General features: G+C 35.4%; 2 protein-coding genes across 2 annotated transcripts; both read right to left on the bottom strand.

Moving 5' to 3' along the window:
• Nucleotides 1-1,809: 1,809 nt before the first annotated feature.
• LOC123549494 (uncharacterized) lies at nt 1,810-3,578 on the bottom strand. Its single transcript, XM_045337624.2, has one exon. The coding sequence runs from the start codon at nt 3,351-3,353 to the stop codon at nt 2,187-2,189; it is 1,167 nt and encodes a 388-aa protein (XP_045193559.2). The 5' UTR covers nt 3,354-3,578; the 3' UTR covers nt 1,810-2,186.
• Nucleotides 3,579-15,259: 11,681 nt separating this feature from the next.
• Nucleotides 15,260-17,486, bottom strand: LOC128557968 (uncharacterized). The gene has a single exon (XM_053546657.1). The coding sequence runs from the start codon at nt 17,224-17,226 to the stop codon at nt 16,090-16,092; it is 1,137 nt and encodes a 378-aa protein (XP_053402632.1). The 5' UTR covers nt 17,227-17,486; the 3' UTR covers nt 15,260-16,089.
• Nucleotides 17,487-17,892: the final 406 nt, after the last annotated feature.

Genomic DNA, 17,892 nt, shown 5'->3' with positions numbered 1-17,892 from the left:
TAAAAGTTTGCTACACCCGAAATACCACTCATTACTACATGTAGTTTACGTAAACATAAAATAAACAACTTCATGTGCATTGACAGTACTATGTTTGGTTTAAAATAGGTCAACATACTATGCATATTGTTTGAAATAGTTCAACATACTATGCATTTGGTTTGAAATAGTTCATACTTAATTGGTACATATGTAGTTTAACACAGCAAAACTGTATATTACCACTAACATTCCTGTATGGCTTTTCATTGTGACTTTAGCTCCACATACACCGATAACTTATATTTGATAAAGGTAAATACATTTGATAAGGATTTTCTAACATATGTAAAGATAAAATATTTTATTGAAAGATGGGCACTGGAGAACTTTAAAAGGTTGCAAAGTGTATAAACTGCAGTTCTTTCAAAGATAATGAGAACAGTTACAAACAAAACTGAGGTGATCAACAAATCAGACTAACTCTTAAGTTTATTTGACTGCCCATGGATTAGATGCTATTTGATAATGTTATTCTCATGAAACTTTGAAAGTAGAGTACCAATGGATGAAAAGAAAATGCGTCATTAACCCTTTACAAGATTTTTGTGTTTGCTTTCTGTTTCCATTGTGTGAGGACATTGACACTTTTTGTGACTTTAGAATGTTGTTCGGTCAAGACTACTTCGGTGTAGGCTCTCCGGTAAAGCGTTTGCCATGATTGGCAATTCCAAGACTGTATTCCTTTTACTTGTTCGTATCGTCCTTGCTGTGTGTATGTTTTTGTTTTACCTACCTACTTTTGGATATAGATAATTCATGTACACTTTCGTGGGAGTAGCGTCTTAAGCAGGCACTATTCTTGGAACGTGGCTTTCCCGTCTGAAAATTTATCATTGTTTTTTCAATCGCTGGGTTTTGACTGACCGCCTTTAATGGCAGAATTCCTAACGGAATGCTATTTTCGTTGAAATTGGTACAATGATAAATAAAAAGAATTATTATTGGTTTCCAAATACATATGGTCTAAATACACTCACGGTTAATGGTAAAACGTCGTACAGAGTCGTTGGCGGAACCATACACACGTAGTGGATTGAGCAAAAATCCTCGCATACACTATTTTGCTGTTACGTCCTTAAAATGCAACGTCGTTACAGTTTTTATCAAACATGTTCACAATGGGTTATTTACCAAAATTTAAAATTTACTTATATGCAGATGTGTGGGGCTTGTGAGATGTTATTGCATACTGGGTTCGGCAGATACAATAGGGTTATTATAACAGCAGCTCGATCTGGGATGCTGTATTCGGCTCCAGTGGATTTTTGCCAGATCGGATCTCACGAGGTGCGCAAGCGCCGAGTGTGATCCGACCTTGCAAAATCCACGAGAGCCGAATACAAAATCCCAGATCGAGCTACTGTTACAATGACCGTTTTATTATTTTGTTTGTACGAAATCTTCAATGTTTATCGATATTAAAATGGATTTATGTGCCATATTTATAGAACTTTGTCAGGTCATGCATATTAATGAATGTAGTCCGGCAGCATGCAATAAGAAAGGTACAATACGGAATTTAAAAGGTACAATACGGAATTAGTTTTTGCCTGTTCGTATTTAACTGTGAAATAGAAGCCGATTTTTTACAGACTTTATATAGATATATAATAAAAAGACTTATCAATCTAAGAAAGTGAGTTTAACGTCTAGATACAACCTTGGACAATACAACGAATCCTATATATTCCATCAGTCTACTTTTCTTAGGTCGATAAATTCTTATTAAAAATCTCTACATATAAGAACATTTAATATATAATATACCAACTAATTTATCATTTAATTTAAAGAATTATGTCAATAAAATAACAAAACAAGAAAGTCTTCGTTTACATATGTTTCAGCATTGTCTCAAAAAACCTGGAGTAATATAAAACATAAAATCAAGGTATTTTAAGAATAAATGCAGATACTTCTATCAAAGGAACAAAGTTCATTTACCAAACATCAAAATGTTGGTAAGTACTGTAATCTTTATCCATTTTAAGGCATTGTCTCACTTTTGCCCTGAATTCAAATATCCTGACTCGTTTGACAAGTCAGGTTGCATTCTACCAGCAGTCACGCTTTGTGTTTTTGTTTTAGTTTCCCTGGTGACTCGGTACAAGTAGGTCCTGTTTCCAATTTCATTTTTCAGTTGTTCATCTTTGGCATTTTTTATCGAAAGTTGCCTTTAAAATACTAACTTTGTTAAGTTTTCGATGAAGAATTGAGCCATTTATACACGTTATTTCTGCTACCCTTTGCCGTTTTTGAACATCTGTCACCTTGTGATACTGGCTTTCTAAATATTGTCTGAAGGGTGCAAGTCTACAGCCGCACTTAAGTGGATTGTGTCTCACGTCTACTAAGATATTACCAATATTTTTCAGTCGTTGTGTTATGGCGGAAGGAATGGCATTAATATGGTTATTGCGAAGGTCGACAATTTCTAGTCTACATGTTTTCGGATCTGTTGGAAGATCAAATTCAAATGTTCGAAGAAAGTTATTGGAGAAGTCAATATGACGTAATGCAGGAAATTTTCCTGAATGAAGATGTCTGAACGCGTTTGGCACATGACCCATTTCGTTTCCAGACATATTGTAAACCTCGAGCGCGGGAAATTTTGAATGTTCCGGAATAAGTTTCAGATGATATTGTCCACTTTTCCTGCTTCCACTTTCATCAATGTATTTCAAGCTCTTGTAAATGCATGGATCCTGTTGTTTAACACTATTATGCCCAGCATTGCCTGCAAAACTTGCCTGTTGGACACCGTCCCTTTCTTCAGGAGTCATTTTCAAATCATAATGGATATCTTTCAAAATTAATTTTTCCATAGTTAACTGACCACAATCTGTACTTTTAGGGACCTGATTTATTCTGTCCCTTAGTAAAATCATCTCTCGGAAAGGTATTTCCACAGTTATATCAGACAGTATCACTGTTTTAAGTTCGTCGGCAATATGTTGCTTCACGGTCATCTCGGACAAAAATCCAAGCACCTTGCACCGATATACCTCCAGTGAAATAATATTCTTAGCTTTGAACGGCCATGGCAAATAAATGATACCACCAGCACAATTTATTCGTACTGAATACTTTTTATCATGCGCTTTTTCGGACCAGTTTCTGATGTCACGATAGTCAAGAAAATGTCCTTTGTTCACATTACATTGCATTAAATTTCCTAAGTTTGATTCACGGCGTAGATCACACATTACAAGCCTTCCAGAATTCGGAGATGGCTTTGCAACAGACAGTGCAAATATGTTATAGATACACAACAACATTACAAAGTTGTATCCCTTTTCAAAAGTTAACATGTTGATATTTTTTAAAAGATAAATATCCTATGAATAAAAATTCAATGTACTGTCTGAAACTGTTTTAGTATTTATGCTAATACGTTGTAATTTAAAACAAAAAGAATCAAAACTCTAAGCATATATTGCCACTGCTCTTAACACAAATTAAACATTAAGAAATATTCCAACGGTTTATATAGCAATTAATTAAGGCCATGGTGTTTGTCTAGTAAACTAGTTAACGCTGTCATAAGCGCTTGTTAGACTCCAGTTAACAGCCAATTATATGACAAACTACATAAGGAAGTCTTCGTGTGATTATGGACGATACTATATTATGAGAAAAACCATCAAAAACAAATTGCTATATCGCTTTCACCATAAAAGAGAAGGAAGAAACTTTTTGATGGAAAATGATTTATTCAGATACAGAACAGTTATAAAAAGGGAATGTTCAAACGATGGTTTATTTGGTTTCTCATTTATATTACGCAGATAAATGCGGTCAAATTTTTAATATCAGATAAAAGTTTTTAAAAAAAATTGTAATTAAGCAGTTTCACAACGTGGGATAAAAACGACCGAAACAAAGAAAATTTACAGTCTTAAAATCTTTAAGCGCTTTGCTCTTCAACATGAATAACATAATTTTTCATATTTCAAATTTTTCACAGCAGTTTTAGGAAAATAAAATCGCTATCATTGGAATGCTGCCTCTGTCTGACCGATACGGATGAATATAGAAAATTTTAGCTGATAGAAGAAATTACATGAGTGTCTTTTCATATTGATTATATTAAACGAGTTGAATTAAATAATAAAATGCGAAGCTCTGCCGAGAATTTCACCATTTTATTCAATGAGTTTGAAAAAACTCAATGTGGAAAGACACAAATATAACATTCTTTTCTTTTCATCACATGTTACTTTTGTTTGCTGAAGCTTAAACGTCAACATATCTTCTGCTTTTTTTTTTCTATTATAGACCAAGTTAATTCAACCAACGTCCCCGTGACTAAAACGACGTCAACGTCAAAGCTTTATTACACTAGTGTGATACCAAAATCATGTAACGCTTTTATTTCACTCTTACGACGTCAAACATGTGATCAACCTAATACATATGAAAATACTATTATACATTATTGCATACTCGCTTCTGAACTCGGTTAAGTTTCATTTGAAAATTAAACATATTAGCTTTCCATAGAGGCGTTCAAATATCATATCGAGTGCGTGGATTAAGTAGATATTTAATTGTTTAAATATGATGAAAACCATGTCAATTTCATCGTCGCGTTAAAATGTTTGTTAACGCCGAAAATTTGCAAAGGATAATTTTTTGTATGATTGATATAAAAATTTAAGCGTAGATGCGTATGTAGAAAAAACTTGTCTTCGCTCCGAAAGTCGCGCTGCAGAACTCAGCATATTTCTCGATACAATGCCGCTCCTTCGCAAATCAGTAAAGGTAAAGAAGGCGTAATGAACGGGAATTTCTAAACCAAGTTGCATCTTTGATAACATGTTTAAATAATAGCCACTTCTTTTATGAACTACAAGTAGATATTTAATTGTTTAAATATGATGAAAACCTAGATGCGAAATATAACCTTTAACAAACAAGCTGTTTACCGTCAACGCTTAGAACGCAAAGACGTGGCGTCGGCAAGCGTACAATGTTTGACGTCCCGCTATATGGCGCTTTATTACGCCTTCTTGTATGGGTTTTATTTAAAGTTTAGTTGCTAATACCTATCTACCAGTTTTATTTTTGTCTTGAGAAAAGAGAATTTTCAATATCTGATTTATAATTGTAAATTGTAGGATAATATATAAATTCACTAAAAGCTTAATCATAACTATGAAAGTTTAATTTTGCCAAAAAAAAAGAAAAGCACTTGTTTCATGAAACCTGGGTTATACTGAAACGGTCAGTTTATCCCAGAAAAAAAAATGGTTACCTACGTTAAAGAAAACGTCTGGGGTGGTCACAGACAGAGCACTCTTGGTGGTCGACGCTTTAGACCATTATATGGAAAATCGAACTAAACATGCTTTTCATTCATTGCCGTTTACATCTTACAAGACATTTTGCTGTTTCGCATATATTTTTATATGTTTTATGAATGGAATAGTTTTACTAATTGACGCTTAATGACTAGCCGAAGGTTTTGATGTATTGTTTTGCTGAATCATTTAACGTGCAAATTCATTGATAAGTTTGTGGTCATGGGGTAAACAATGTTGTGATTTGTATAATTAATTGATTTGACCATGATGTATGATTCTGACATTATTATATTATGTTTACACGGTAAAGCAGGATCTATCAACAAAGTTTACCTGAATTTGATGATGGTGTTTTTTTATTGTTGTTGTTGTTGTTGTTGTGGGGGGGGGGGTTCTTCTTTTTTTTAGCTTTTTTAAATTATTTGAAGATTATCGGATATAGCTTATCCCTTTGTTGGCTTAAACAATAACTTATACTGAATTTGGTATTTCAAACTGGTTAATATATTGGAAACATCGTAATATATCTTGAATGACGTCTTTTCCTCAAAATATTTTAAGAACTATTTGTGTATATTTCTATTATTTGCCAGTTATCATGTAGTACTGTTTTGTGTGTGGTCCTGCTTATATCTTATCAACTGTCAAACCATCGACCGCTTCGTAATGTGCAAATCCTAAAGCAATGTTTAGAAACTAAACATCCTTGCCTGCCAAAATTATACAAAAAAAAGTATTCTTTATTGTATAATAAATGTTCCTTTGCAGAAGATTTAACAACATTTCCTGTTTACATTTAGATAAATTAAAAAAAAATCCTTTATCTCAGCTATATAAATTCACCAACCAAATTTTATTGTGCAGTGGTTGCCGGTTTTTCGTCTTTTTTGGACTTTTTTTTTTGTTTCCTGATCTACTGTAATAAGACGATCCATTAAAACTACATGACTATCACTGTACCATCATAAGATGTATTTTCCTCACATAAATGCTCTTTAATTTCATATAAATGTCAAGACAAAAAAAAAAGAGAGGTACAATTGATTGAGACGTAGCTTTGACACCTTGCATTCTCTTAAATTTGTATGTTTTCAATCATTTTGGAATACTTTGTAAAAGAAGACATTTCCTGGTTTACTTCGTGTGTAGGCTGGAAATTTTTCTTAAGACCTTTACTTATGATAAATAAGTATCTGATATGAATTTATGCATTTAAAGGAGGCAGGAAATAATTAATCTTGTTTTGTCCACATTCAAATTCATCTTTTGTTCGTTTCTCAGAATTAGAAAACAAAACTTATATGCAGTTGCATATTTTCATATCAAATAAATGAGAGAAGTTCATTTTCTCCTTTAAATCGGATAAGTTCTAGTTTAAGTCTTGCAACTTAATTGCACCGTTACACATAAAGCGTCACCAGAGTAATCTGAGATGAAAGGGACAAAAGGGGCAAAAATATTAAATTAATAAATTAACCCTTGAAATATGGTAGTTTTACAACAACAGTATACTGGAAGAAAGTCACGTTCCGGTGAGAGGGCACATCATAATAAACAAAGCGAATCTAGGCACAAGGAAAAGATTTTGTGAACCCGGAAAACTGCTTTTAAAAGCAATTAGTAATTATTCATTTTTTTTGATGAATTAGGTGACAAAAAGGAATGCGGCCAGTAAACATAATCCACCAACGTGCACACTGTCACAACTTTGTATTCAAAACGAATTTCTTGAATTCAAGATGACACAGAAATTGATATTTAATCAAGTCAAGTCATGTAACTAGAAATAAATACGTTCACACTCAATTTTAATCAGTCGGCTGTAATAAGAGTACTTGAAGAAGCGACATACTGTTTTAATTGTCGAAAGTTAATAAAATACTGTAAATGGATTAAAAAGAACCTGTTAAAAAACATCACTTCTTGGGTTTGTTTTTATGACTGACCAGTCAGAACGGACAAACATTACCTTATTCTCAGATATACACTTACCTTATTCCCAGTAAGTTCCCTGTACTTTTTTAGAATTGGTAGTCTCTGACCTATAGTCAGAACGTTCCTTAGATGACATCGCATTTGTTCTGTCTGGTGGACAAAATGACAGGGAAGCTGATTTTAATGTTAAATGCAAAAAACATGATGCAATTTATAAATATAACCTGTTTACAAATACAGACGTAAGTAGAATGTAATAAAATATAAGTGTTGGATTTCAAATTTACCAAAAGACGAAAGAAACTTCAGTATAGGCTCTTTCAAAGTGTTGAAAACATGCTAAACTTACACTATACTCTTGAATGTATTTACGAGTGGATTCTTATATGGTATAAATGTAGTCTATAACTGGTGAAATCCGAAAATCAATGGAAGATTGTCAATGCAGGAGTTGTCCATTTTGCTTCAGCCATTTTAGTTGGTCATTTTAGCTAGACTATACGAAGTACCGTATAGCGGGTTATTTCTGCGGTCAAAATATTCTGCGTTTTGGCCCAAGAATTGAGAAACAAATTTCTGCTTGTTTAATTTCTGCGTTTTCACATAAAAGGAAGAGAAGATTTTCTGCGTTTTTATGCCAAAGAGGAGGTATTCTTCGCATATTCGGCGTTGTAGAATGATAGCGTAAGAAAACAATAAACTAAATTACTGGTAACTGTATTAAATAACTTTGCATTTAAGGAATACTTGATGATATAATAACATATGAATTGAAAATATAAGTCGTAACAACAATTGCACAAGCACAACTTAAACTACGGTATATCGCATTACGTTACACTATATAAAGGTTACTAAGTAATCGGAAGATCTTCACAAGGGATTAATAACACAGTGAAATTCACTCAGTTTATTTCATTCACAGAAGAAAAATGTTTTCTGAGGATTACAGTTGGACTATGATTGACTATCACACCTAATTATACCATTATCGGTAATTGTCAGATGGCGCGGTAATTTCCAATATTAGACCATGCCATTGTGAACTTCGGATTACCTAGGGAAACATAGCGTGAAACAACGTGTGAAATAATGCAGATTTTTTTGCGTTTTTATGTTTGCTTGATGAATATTCTGCGGAAATATTTTGCGATTCTACCGAGAGACCGTAGAACCGAATATTCTCCCGTAGAAGTAACCCTATACGGTATATGGAGAGCTATCCTACCCACCCCGGCGTCGGCGTCGGCGTCTTTTCGCGTCCCTACCTTCGTTAAAGTTTTTTTACACTATCTCTTTTTTTTCCTTATCTCTGTAATTACTTGATGGATTTGTTTCAAACTTCAAATAGTTATTCCTCATCATCACCCACATCATATGACACAAGGGCCATAACTCTCACACCATTATTTCATGAATAATACCCCCTTTCTTTTTACTTAGAATTTCAGGTTAAAGTTTTGGTGCACTTTCACCCTATCTCAGTTATTACTATTTGGATTTGTTTCAAATTTAAAATAGTTGTTCCACATCATCACCCACATCATACGACACAAGGTTCATAACTCTGGCACCAATTTTCATGAATTATGCCCCCTTTTTAATTGAAATTTCAGGTTAAAGTTTTGATGCACTTTCACTGTATCTCAGTTAAAACTAAATGGATTTGATTCAAACTCAAAACAATTGTTCCACATCATCACCCACATCATATGACACAAGGTTCATAACTCTGGCACAAATTTTCCATGAATTATGCTCCCTTTTTACTTAGAATTTCAGGTTCAAGTTTTGGTGCACTTTCACTCTATCTCTGTTATTATTAAATGGATTTGATTCAAACTTAAAACAATTGTTCGACATCATCACTCACATCATATGACATAGGGCCATAACTCATTTTTTCATGAATAATGCCGCCCTTTTACTTAGAATTTAAGGTTAATTTTGATGCATTTTCACTATATCTCAGTTACTAAATGGATTTGATTCAAACTTAAAATAGTTGTTCCACACACATCATCACCCACATCACATATGACACAAGGTTCATCACTCTTGCACCAATATTTCATGAATTATGCCCCCCCCCCCCCCCATTTTTTGCTTGGAATTATACTTATTTAATGTTTTGATTCATTTTATTTTTATCTCTCTTTTCACTTAATACTTTTGACACAGATTCAAGCTATTGTCCAATATCTTCATCCACATTGGAGTTATTAAATACTCCAGTGACAGCTTTAGCCTCCTTAGATGTGCCCAGTTTTACTATCCAGCATCGAAATAGTGGAGCGCAAAGGAGTAAATACATAAACATATTTAGTAGATTAGTGTATTTAGCTATCATTTCACACTGAAAAAAGACTGCAAATAAAATTTGTAAGAACTCTTTTGAAGCATAGAATGCAAATGTAAAGTCGACTTTGATTTTTTATGATACCATTTCTAACCAATGTTTGCATAGGGACATTTAGAGTACACGCTAATGTTTTGAATACGGGGTCTTTTTTCATGAGCCGTGAGTGTGCTTTCATACCAGAATATCAGAAACACTGTATCACATCAATCCAGATTAATGTCATAATTATATAAAAAGTTAGAAAGTGTATGAATTAGTTGGTAATAATGGATTAAAAGTATCTAAACATTCTCTAAACACAACTCGGGGCGTAAATACCCAAGTCGGCATTTACAACTGAGATGTAAATACCCCAGTAAGCGGTACAGCTGTTTTGCAAATATCCAAGTCGGGCGGTACAACTATGATGTGAATTCCTAAGTCGGGAGGTACAATAATGTAAATACCTCAGTCAGCCAGTACAACTATGACGAAATACCCCAGTCAGTGGTGCAGCTGTTTTGTATATGCCCAAGTCTGGCGGTACATCAGTGATGTAAATACCCAAGCTATGATGCGAATACCTCAATTGGGCGGTTCAACTATGATGTGAATACCTAAGTCTGGCGATACACCAGTGATGTAAATACCCAAGTCTGGTGGTACTTATATGATGTGAACATCTGTGACAAAATATCCCATTCAGCAGTACAGCTGTTTTGTATATACCCAAGTCTGGCGGTACATCAGTGATGTAAATACCGATGTTTGGTGGTACATCAGTGGATTAAATACCCAAGTCTGACGTAACAACTATGATGCGAATACCTCAGTCGGGCGGTTCAACAATGATGTTAATCATGTACAACAGTGATGTCTTTCGGGCAGTACAACTATGATGTGAACACCCACGTCGTGCAGTACAACTATGATGTAAATACACAAGTCTGGCGGTACAACGGTGATGTGAATACCGCAGTCTGGCGGTACAACTATGACATGAATACCTCAGTCTGGTGGTACAGCTATAATTCGAATACCGCAGTCTGGTGGTAAAACAGTGATGTGAATACCACAGTCTGGCGGTACAACTATGATGTGAATATCGCAATCTGGCGATACAACTATGATGTAAATACCCAAGTCAGGCGGTACAACTATGATTTGAATACATCAGTCAGGCGGTACAACTGTGATGTGAATATCTCAATCGGGCGGTACAACTATGATATGAATACCCCAGTCTGGCGGTACAACTGAGATGTGAATACCGAAGTCGGGCGGTACAACTATGATGTGATTCCGCAGTCTGGCGGTAGAGCAGTGATGTGAATACCACAGTCTTGCGGTTCAATAGTGATGTGAATACCGCAGTCTGGCGGTACAACAGTGATGTAAATACCGCAGTCTGGTGGTACAACTATAACGTGAACACCGCAATCTGGCGGTACAACAGTGATGTGAATACCGCAGTCGGGCGGTACAACTATGGTGTGTATACCGCAGTCAGGCGGTACAACTATGATGTGAATACCACAGTCTGGCGATAAAACAGTGATGTGGTGTGAATACCGCAGTCAGGCGGTACAACTATGATGTGAATACCACAGTCGGGCGGTACAAGTATGATGTTAATCCCCCAGTCGGGCGGTACAACTATGATGTGAATACCCCAGTCGGGCGATACAAGTATGATGTTAAAACCCTTGTCGGGCGGTACAACTATGATGTGAATACCGCAGTCGGGCGGTACAACTATGATGTGAATACCCCAGCCGGGCGGTACAAGTATGATGTTAATACCCCAGTCGGGCGGTACAACTGTGATGTGAATACCCCAGTCGGGCGGTACAACTATGATGTGAATACCCCAGTTAGGCGGTAAAAGTATGATGTGAATACCCAAGTCGGGCGGTATTGGGCGATATCTGCTCTGATATAAGAAATAAGAAAAAAATAACTCATGAAATATCAACTTCATTTACAGAAATTTTGATATGTTGACGTTAATGTGGAGAAATGCCCCACACTGTTTGACATCCCATTAGACAACAGCGGTGATGGATATACCTAAAATGCAAATAATTTATTTATTGTGTACGGTGCACTTTTGTTGAATGTGTCATGCATTGTTTTTACTGACAAGTAAATAACAAATGAAAAATGTTTTCTACGGTGTTCCGTTTGGACCATCGATATTTTTATTTCTGAACCCCACATCTCGAAAGTCGAAATCACGATAGTGAAAACTCGAAACTACGATGATGAAAGTTGAAAGTCGGAAGTTCGACGTGGGAAGTCGAAACCACGATGATGAAAACACGAAACCACGATAGTGAAAATGCGAAATGATATCACGTTTTCATCATCGTGGTTTCGTAATTTCGACTTTTGCAATCGTAGTTTCATGTTTATGCCATCGTGATTTCGACTTTCACCATGGTGGCTTCGACTTTTAACATCGTAGTTTAGTGATTTCAACTTTTGAGCTATGGAGTTCAGGAATAAAAATCTAGATGATCCAAACACAACACCGTTACCGAATCAGTAAGTTGCGTTTTTATTTGCCCGCAAGACAAATTATTATTTGATCCACATTTTCTATAAGACATGTTGTTCGTGAATCCTGTATGATGGTCGTCAAAACATTTAAGCACCTTTTATGCCATTTTTCATTAGAGATTTGTATAAGGAGCAAGAAATCCAAAGCCCTGTAAAAAGTATATGTTTTTACTTTTTTTTCTAAACGTTTGAAATTACCTCTCCCACACCCACTACACACCAACCCCTTTAATATGAATTAATTTAAAAATCTGAGGTGGTTTTTTTTTCAATTTCAATATAATTTCTATTTCAACATTTGTAGTTGATAGATCTCGGAATATTTCAACAATATGGCCAAAAAGGCAAGTTTATATTTGCCTGCTTCCCTTAAATTCATTTATTTCTAAACTATCTTAGTTCTGTAACCGTCAAATATAGGCAAAGGGAGGTTTCAATAATGTCAAATTTATGTTTCGGATACATTTCAGTTAAAAATATAATTGTTAATGAAAATCTGTAACAAATATAATACAATTGGTCTTATATTCATATTATTCCTTTGACAAAGTATGTTTATCAAATTAAACTTATGGTAAAATAATATCTTGGTTAGACAACCAGAATTGGAAAATCACATTTGAGCCGTGCCATGAGAAAACCAACATAGTGGCTATGCGACCAGCATGGATCCAGACCAGCCTGCGCATCCGCGCAGTCTGGTCAGGATCCATGCTGTTCGTTTTCAAAGTCTATTGCAATTAGAGTAACCGTTAGCGAACAGCATGGATCCTGACCAGACTGCGTGCGTCTGGATACATGCTGGTCGCAAAGCCACTATGATGTTTTTTTCATGGCGCGGCTCATTTTAAAAAAATACCTCCAGTGAAAATCTAACCTGTTGAAAGTCGATATATCGAACTCGTTTATCTCAAAATTGCGGTTATCTCGAAGATATTATCAAGTCCCTTCCGCAAAACATGTGCGCAAAGTATCACTTTATGTCGAATTTAGCTCATCTCGAAGTAAAACTCTCGGTCCCATAGAACTCGAGATACCGAGTATCAACTGTACATGTAAATGATAAGAAGTTTTGTACAAATCCATTACTTTACCAAAATCTTATTAGCCATCTTTTGTTTCTTTGGGATCTTGCACCATTTTGCAACAATATTTCAGTTATGAAACGGCGGGCAGTCAATCTAACCAATGTCCCTGGGTTAAGTACCAGAACACATCTCTACAAGTAACTGACAACTTCTCTACATGAATCAGAGGGCGTCGTATTTATGATTTCAGTCACAACGTCTTTTACATATGTACCAAATCGTGACGGAGAACATACGCCTTGCAGGAGGATCGAACGCATGACCCCGGGTGGTGAACATACGACCCCTGCGTTTTCCCTATTGAGCTAAAGGGGTGGGCTAAAGTAAAAGATAATGTTATTTCGACCTACATCGGCGGGACGATGTTACGATAGGAATTTTATATGAAATTCTACGATAAAGTTCGACAATCTCACTTGTGGAGAAAAGAAACTTGATTAAAAGGTTCCCGCCTTGCACTGGACCAGCAGCTGTGCTAAATTGCAATATGAAGACACTTTCTCAAGAATGAATTCTCTGCGTCGGACCAGCTGCAATGCTTTATCGTCATTTGAAGATCTAGCTTTTGTCACAGGGTGAGAAAAATGTGCAGCCAGACCGGGACTCGAACCCGGTGCCTCAGAATACCGTTCCGATGCTCTGCCGACTGAGCTATCCGGCCGCCTACACATTTTCTCCCCGTTTAAATATTCAAGTTCTATACCGTGACATATTTCCCCACCATTTTGAAATTCGTCCTCGAATTTCAGCGGGTACTTTATATATAAGCAATTACAGGTGTCGGAGACTAACCAGTGTAATGCCGTCACGGTCCCATGTTGGGCGCCAATGTCGACGTAGCCCAGTCGGCATACATTTATTTGGTAGAGTGGGTTCAATATGTCAATGCCAGATAGACAACTGAAAAGAATAAATATCCTAAATATTTATTATAGATGTAAAGTATAATGTTACCTCAGTAACATGTAACTAAATCACTACAATGACCAGGTATATGTGTAATGAAGCATTATGATCTTAATAAATACACAATGATAGTAAAATGTAAACATAAATTATGTATCCAACGAGGTCAAAGTTCATATATACATGTATCTATTCAGACTAAAAATCTATTACTCGAGATTTCAGTGCAACTGTATACTTTATATAAAGCTAAGTTACGTTTCTATGAATTATTATAATTGATGTACTTATCAAATAGGAAAAATGTACTAACCTGAAAAGAATAAATATCCTAAATATTTATTATAAATGCAAAGTATATAATGTTACCTCAGTAACATGTAACTAAATCACTACAATGACCAGGTATCATGTGTAATGAAGCGTTACACATAGTATCCGAGCATTGTAGATTTAGTTACGGGTGACAGGTTAGTAATTGTTAATGATGAATAGGAGACCAAAGAGCAAGGTTTTGAGAAAATAATGAACCGACATATAGGGCAAGTATAGGATTTAAACTGTTATTCATGATTTTAGACTATTGGTTTATCATTGGTGATTACACGTTGATATAGAACGCTGATAATAACAAAATATCAGGAATAAAGTATCTTCGCTGGACCGACTACTCTGCCTGACTGTGACCTCACTGTATCTTTGTCTCTCTGTCTCTCTCTCCGGAGGGGGTGCGGGGTGGGGTGGGGGGGTGTAGGGGCTCAAAACTCGTGATCCCGCATAAATGAGATGTTGAGACTGATGTCTAAATTGGTAGACTTTGTTCCAGGATTCACCTTACATTAATTAGTGTAAAAAATAGTAATTTTGAGTCAGACATATGATCCAATATACTATTTTCGTGCTGATTATACATGTAAAGAGGAGCAGCCGTCTGACATGTAATCGATGTGCGTCGATAAATATTTCTTGTAAAATCAAGCAGATCCTCAAATCACAAAATTACATTTGAACGAACTTTCTAAAAGTTTAAAACAAGTTAAAGTAACTATTTTCACGAAATTAAATCGACAACGGGCAGCAAACTAGCTTTTTTTACAAAGCTAAGCTTGTTCACATTATACCACATTTTCACCGGTAGCGACTAATAATCTACAAACAACGCCGACAGTGGATGGCTAGTGAAAATGCTGGTATCTGCAGTGTCTTTCCGTTTGTTATACTTCCAACTAAGCGCTTTGTTTTAGAACAGGGAAAGGAGATGTTTTTTTTAAAAAAAAGGAAAACCAGGGAAAGTGGTACAGCAGTTGAAATATTTCACTAAACAAATAAATATAGGTTTAGGGGTCCGATGGTAATCATACGCATGGCGTCTGGTCTACTTTTCTCGCCGTTTTCTAGGTAATTCAGCAAGAACACCACACGTACCACATTCAAAAGGTAACAAAATAACAATTATGATATCTTATAATTTATTTTCTTATTTACTTAAATAATTTAATAAAATATCGAGTGGGACAGGCATTTGTATAACATATAATATACAATCATACAATAGTTAGTTGTACATTTATCAAATGTTAAAAAAAAAACTAAAAAGCGGAATTAAAATCACAGTTAATTATTAAATGGATAAACATTTCTCCGCAAAAAGTCAAACTACCTTTATATATTAATGGATGTTGACGCTAACCTACTGATATAAAAGCATATGAAATATATTTAGCAATAAGCATGTCTTTGTCAACATAATGAGCTAATGTAACTATTACATTTCATAATATTTATCCATATTTAGCATTAAACATTGCATATATGGATTAATATGCTAAGTTGTCAATAAGAATTAGCTATGTATTCATTATTTAACCCCTGAGTTTAATTTTGCGACACATATTATCGTGTATCATTTTCAGACAGAACATATAACATTACGAAGCATTCTGTCAGACAAGAAATGACGTTGTAAAGCCCCATCATGTTCATACTGACATGTTGTTTCTTTGTAGACGGCATATGCAATAGTACTGGCGGGCATACCGGAAAGATAATCTCCATACAAAAATAGTTCACACGAACAATCAAGTGGATTTTCACGAATATCAAAAATAACACCTTTTGAGTTCAATATCTGGTTCAACTGATTCTTGCCGATCGTTCTTATTAGGTTTCTTCTCAAATTAATCAGTAATTTGTTCTTACTCTGTTTAGAGAATGCAAAATTGGTGGCAGTGATTTGGTTGTCAGAAAGGTCAAGGACAGACAATTTTGGCAGGAAGCTGGATCTCATATTTTCAAGTTCCGGCGGAACTGACGCAAGACTGTTGTTACGTAGAGAATACACTCCAAGACGAGGGTACTGACTGTTCTCCATTAATTTCATGTGGAAGGCGGAAAAACTCCTACTTCCGCTCTCTTCTAAGTAACGTAGTTTCTCGTAGCGGCAGTCAGAATTATGTAACATTAATTCTTTTACGGTAATTGACGACATGAGTTCCTCCATCAATATAAGTTCACTTACTGTGCCTGTAAACGGTGGAAATACGTATGCCATATTTCTCAAAATCATTACTGATGCATTTGTATGTCCGCAGTCATAATCTTTTGACATATTTTTAATGTTACGTATGGCATTATGCAATTCTATCATTTCAATTTTGTTTTTAATATTTGACAGTAGCACCTGCTGTAATTCGTTTGGATAAATCTGTGGCTGCGATCGCTCGGAAAGAAAGCCTTCATTTACACAGTCTCTAACATGAAGGGACACGACATTTTTCGCAAAAAACGGCCAAGGTAAACGAATTTTCCCGCCGCTGAAGCAGTTGATTGACACGTTGAATTTTTCACTTTCATGCCTAGAACTGGTGAAAGCCCGAATTTCATCGAAATCTAGAAATTGTCCCGAGAAGACAATGCAGTGCAACTGAATCTCGCGTCCCTTTCCCTTTTCTTCAGTACACAGTGGCAAGTTGGGCCTAGCTGGGTGTAGTATCACTGAAGAGATGTGAAAAACTGTCAACAGTATCGTGCACAAAATCTTCACCATTTTCAAATGTGATATACTTTACCAATAACTGTGTCCTTGCACTTAGTTTGTTTTTAACTGATGACCGTAAGAAGTATTAATTAAGTACACGAAATGAACAATCTAGTGCATGTAAATAAAGTTTGTTTTTTTAAACTATTTTCTTCACTTAGATACGTTTAAAGCGTTTGTATCCTTTTAGCTGAATTCACTCAACTTCTCTTTATATACGACTTTATTTTGGTTTTCCATGTCTTATTTCCCTTTATATATGTAAAAACCGCTGGAAAAGGCTTGTTTTAACTGACATTGAAATTGGGCCAATGAGGGAGGTAACGTGCTTACGTCCTACTCTGAGGTTTTGACGTAACCACGACAGTTACTCCGTACCATGACAATCGCACTTACCGCGTAAATAAACAGCTATTTGTATTACTGTATTAGTTGTTTCACGTCGACAGTTGTCATTTCGGTAGACAGGGCAGGTGATAAATCTGTTTTTACATAATGTAATTAATCAGTAATTGGTTAGATATGTCATGTTTTTTGTTGTTTTCCATAATTTCCGTGAGATTAATTATAGGTATTTGCAAAGTCATCAATACATCAATAGTTCATTTTAGCGGTTGTTGGCATCACCGTGCTCAACAGGTTGCACAGTTGAACAGCTATTACGCTGGACATAAA

Source organism: Mercenaria mercenaria, chromosome 6, assembly GCF_021730395.1.
Source record: "Mercenaria mercenaria strain notata chromosome 6, MADL_Memer_1, whole genome shotgun sequence".
Lineage (NCBI taxonomy): Eukaryota > Metazoa > Mollusca > Bivalvia > Venerida > Veneridae > Mercenaria > Mercenaria mercenaria.
Note: the sequence above shows the minus strand (reverse complement) of the source record. Positions and strands in the feature narration are given on the sequence as shown.